The 4,937-nt window shown below is 45.9% G+C and overlaps 1 protein-coding gene across 1 annotated transcript in view; it reads right to left on the bottom strand.

The window, feature by feature from the left end:
* The window catches only part of ROGDI (rogdi atypical leucine zipper), a 25,111-nt gene extending 20,944 nt beyond the window's left edge, over nt 1-4,167 (bottom strand). Inside the window, exon 1 of the mRNA XM_056537134.1 lies at nt 4,024-4,167. Within this exon, the coding sequence (XP_056393109.1) occupies nt 4,024-4,065 (42 nt within the window). The 5' untranslated portion in view covers nt 4,066-4,167. The remainder of the gene's footprint in view (nt 1-4,023) is intronic.
* Between the last annotated feature and the right edge of the window lie 770 nt (nt 4,168-4,937).

Below are 4,937 nucleotides of genomic sequence, written 5' to 3'. Positions count from 1 at the left end.
AATACTACAGAGGAAATGGTTTTCTTTTTGGAACACAGAGCTCTCTGCTGACATCACGAGCACAGTGCTCTCTGCTGACATCTCTGTCCATTTTAGGAACTGTCCAGAGCAGCATATGTTTCCTATGGGGATTTTCTCCTACTCTGGACAGTTCTTAAACTGGACAGAGATGTCAGCAGAGAGCACTGTGGTCATGATGTCAGCAGAGAGCTCTGTGTTCCAAAAAGAAAACCATTTCCTCTGTAGTATTCAGCAGCTAATAAGTACTGGAAGGATTAAGATTTTTTAACAGAAGTAATTTACAAATCTGTTTAACTTTCTGGCAACAGTTGATTAAAAATAAATAAATAATAAAAGTTTCCCACCGGAGTACCCTAGTTACCCAAAAGAGGGAATCCGGAATAGTCAAAAATTCTTCCAACCTGGTATTGAACCAGATGGGTTTAAATACCAGACCCCCATGAACGCCCACTTTCTTTCCGAGTAGGTGCCACCCATTTGTGTACATATCAGCCTAGGTGAATTGTTGATCTAGTGCCCTCGATTCCACCAGTTCCAGGAGACTATAGTTACAAAGTATCCCCCCCTTTGCGCCATTAACCAGGTCCCCCCCCCCACCCACTCCCCAGTACGAGTTAGCACCTGTTTTAATCCCATCTAAAATTCTTGATAGAAAATAATGCTGGAAACATGGTAGCGCCATTCCACCTTCCCCGAATGGAATACACTACAGTGGTCCCTCAAGTTACAATATTAAATTGGTTCCAGGACGACCATTGTATGTTGAAACCATTGTATGTTGAGACCAGAACTCTATGGAAACCTGGTAATTGGTTCTGAAGCCCCAAAATGTCATCCAAAAATAGGAAAAAGTGAGGATTAAAGAAAAATAAGTAGATAACTAATATAGATAAAGCAAATCCTTATATATAAAAGTAATAAAGATCTGCTGGGAGCTGTAATCACTGTCTGTGTCAGTGTTTCCCAAGCAGGGAGCCTCCAGCTGTTGCAAAACTACAACTCCCAGCAGCCAAAGGCTGTCCGGGCATGCTGGGAGTTGTAGTTTTGCAACAGCTGGGGGCACCCTGCTTGGGAAGCACTGGTCTATGTAGAGGACAGGAGCTTCTTCGGGGTATTGTACATTGGGGGTTACTGTACAGAACATGTAATACCTCCCTGTACTGTAGGGGGCGCTACCAGACACCAGTCAGTGCATACACTTCAGTAATACAGGTAAAGAGTACAGAACATGTAATACCTCCCTGTACTGTAGGGGCGCTACCAGACACCAGTCAGTGCATACACTTCAGTAATACAGGTAAAGAATACAGAACATGTAATACCTCCCTGTACTGTAGGGGGCGCTACCAGACACCAGTCAGTGCATACACTTCAGTAATACAGGTAAAGAGTACAGAACATGTAATACCTCCCTGTACTGTAGGGGGCGCTACCAGACACCAGTCAGTGCATACACTTCAGTAATACAGGTAAAGAGTACAGAACATGTAATACCTCCCTGTACTGTAGGGGGCGCTACCAGACACCAGTCAGTGCATACACTTCAGTAATACAGGTAAAGAGTACAGAACATGTAATACCTCCCTGTACTGTAGGGGGCGCTACCAGACACCAGTCAGTGCATACACTTCAGTAATACAGGTAAAGAGTACAGAACATGTAATACCTCCCTGTACTGTAGGGGCGCTACAGACACCAGTCAGTGCATACACTTCAGTAATACAGGTAAAGAGTAGTACAGAACATGTAATACCTCCCTGTACTGTAGGGGGCGCTACCAGACACCAGTCAGTGCATACACTTCAGTAATACAGGTAAAGAGTACAGAACATGTAATACCTCCCTGTACTGTAGGGGGCGCTACCAGACACCTGTCAGTGCATACACTTCAGTAATACAGGTAAAGAGTACAGAACATGTAATACCTCCCTGTACTGTAGGGGGCGCTACCAGACACCAGTCAGTGCATACACTTCAGTAATACAGGGTAAAGAGTAGTACAGAACATGTTATACCTCCCTGTACTGTAGGGGGCGCTACCAGACACCCAGTCAGTGCATACGCTTCAGTAATACAGGAGTTTTACCAGTGAATGCCCATTCTGGTTGGTCAGTTCATTGACACGTTTCACAGATCTGGACTGTCCGTAAAATTGTATGTTGAGTCTGGTTTCAACGTACAATGGTCCAGAAAAGACCATTGTATGTTGAAACTATTGTATGTTGAGGCCATTGTAAGTTGAGGGATGACTGTATTTTCTATTCCCCCCCCCCCTTCGGTGGTGGGGGAGCGGGGGGGGGGGGGGGGGTTGGGACGGGATAAGTTGCCTGTTTCATGTGTCATTGATGTAACCAAGTTGGGGTTGTAAATTTAAGAAGCATCCGCGAGCACCGCATAGCTGTCAATGGTAACGGCTCAGTGCCCCGCGGCCCTAGCGCCAAGTATTTTCAGCAGCGGCCGCCAGATGTAATCTCCACTCGCTGAATTCAGCGAGCGGAGATTCCAGTGTGAACGCACCCCAATAGTGCAGGAGCTGGGGGTACACCAGTCGCACTATAGGCAGGCTCATCACGGTGTAAAACAGTGCCTCCAGCTGTTGCAAAAACTACAACTCCCAGCATGCCTGGACAGACAACAGTTGTCAATTTGCAAGACTATTGTCTGTCTCATGACCTTTTCACCATCTTGCGGTGTCCCCTTCATAAAATGAGCAAAAAGATGAAAAAAAAAAATAATAATAATAATTAAATTGCCATAGAATTTTAATGTATATTAATTCCACCTGGTGTAGAGAATGCGCCGTATTAAAGTCATGTGCACCATTTTAATACATGTCGCAAACCCCAAAACCGTACCAAGTGAAGTAAGGCTGGGTTCACACCACGTTTATCAAATACGGTAACCGTATACGGTTTTCCGCAAAAAAACGTATACGACTGTATCCAAAACCGTATGCATAGCGAATGCATTGTAAACCGTATTCCAAATGTTGTGTACAGTTGCATCCGTTTTGCCGATTTTTCAACCGTAGGCAAAAACGCTGTTGACCACGTTTTTGCCTCCGGTTGGAAAACCGTATGCGAAACCGTATGCGGTTCTTTTAACATTGTTGTCTATGAGAACCGTACACAGAATTTCAGAATACGGTTGCACGCGGTTTTTCTAATCCGTTTTTTTGGAGTTGACACATGCGCAGAAGGAATTTCAATAGAACAATAGTAACTTTATTAAATTGCTGGAAAACTAATTCCAACAAAACAGCAAAACCATAGGCAAAAACTGATGCAAACGGATAGAACCGTACGGGGAAAAACCGTATAAGTTTTAATTTTGAATCATACGGTTGTATACGGTTTTTGCCATACGTTTTTTAGCGGAAAACCGTACACGCTAACCGTATTTGAAAAACGTGGTGTGAACCCAGCCTAACACAGGAGGTCACTGAAAACCGGTTTAGCCTTTTAAACGTATACGCCGCGTTTAAAAAAAAATAAATAAATAAATAAAAATAAAAAAACACTACTAAAGACAGCGGCAAAAACGGCCAAACTATTCGTGAATTTATTTAAAGGGTTAATATGTGATTCCGTCTGCTGGGGTTGCCGTCGGTTACCATAGTGACAGACTTAATGGGGACCAGATGAGATGCTCAGGCGAATGGCGTTTGTTCATACATATGGGTCACGTGACTGGATAGCGTTGAACCGTACGTGAGAATTATTTCTGACTGTCGCCATAACAACGATAATTGCAATATAATAAAGAACTTATAATGTACGACCTCTATTATGACGCGAATGGCGACCCTTTTGCGAAACATTTGCGGTTTTTACGCAAACTCTATATATTTCCACAGAGAAATTCCGATGGGAAGAGACTGTCAGCTCCGCGGGTTAGCACCAGCTGTGTCATTATAAGGGGATTGTAATAACCGCTTATGACGTCATCAGCTCTCCTCCCCCACATGACCCCCCGTTCTCCTCCGCCGCCCCGCACACTCACCAGCACTCCCCGCTCAGCATTGCTCGCTGCCGCTGTCGCCATCCTGCGGTTCTCTGGGAGCAAAACGACACCTCCGAGACAATTCAGTCGGTAGAAGCCCCGCCCCCTTCACGTCATTGGACGAAGAACATCAAATGGCGACACCTGATTGGCTGACAGGGCGGGCAGGCGTGAGCTCATTGGTCAGTATGTGCAACACTCCGCTCGGTGATTGGACGCCGTGTTGTTGTGAGATCACAAGCCCCGCCCCGTGATGGTGCGCCCGCGTTCTGATTGGCTGCAAGCAGGTGAGCGGAGGGATAAAGAGGGAGACGGAGCGGCGGAGGCTAAAGGGTGGTAGAGAGGACAGGAGGGTCCATAGGGTGTTGGTCTTCCAAAACAGATGCACAACTACAACTCCCAGCATGCCCGGACAGCCGTTGGCTGTCCGGGCATGCTGGGAGTTGTAGTTGTGCAACAGCTGGAGGATCACAGTTTGGAGACCACTGTTCTAAAGATGCATATTCTTTTTAACCCCCCTTGAAAACTCGCCGTTCTAAAAACAGCGCCACTCCTGCTCTGTGTTTGTGTGCGGTATTGCAGCTCAGTTCCATTGACGTGAATGTAATACCACACACAACCTAATGACAGGTGTGGCGCTGTTTTTATTTATTTTTTGAAGAAAGACGGGAACTGTCTCCGGTGAAGCATGGAGAACAAGACCAATGACCTGACTCCAAAAGTTACAGGCCCCAAAACCACTGTCCCAGGGGCACGCTGCGAGCACCCGGGGAGAAGAGCGGAAAGCATGGCGCAGTCTCTGAACAGCGAAGGGGAAAAAAATAACGCTTTCAGAAAACCACATCTCTGCAAAAGCTGAAATCAGCCAGAGTGGCAATAATTCGGCTGCCTGAACGCCTTCCGTCTCAGGAGTA

The sequence above is a fragment of the Hyla sarda genome, chromosome 8 (assembly GCF_029499605.1).
Source record: "Hyla sarda isolate aHylSar1 chromosome 8, aHylSar1.hap1, whole genome shotgun sequence".
NCBI classification, from domain to species: domain Eukaryota; kingdom Metazoa; phylum Chordata; class Amphibia; order Anura; family Hylidae; genus Hyla; species Hyla sarda.
The sequence above is the reverse complement of the archived record's forward strand: the minus strand, read 5'-3'. Positions and strand labels throughout refer to the sequence as shown.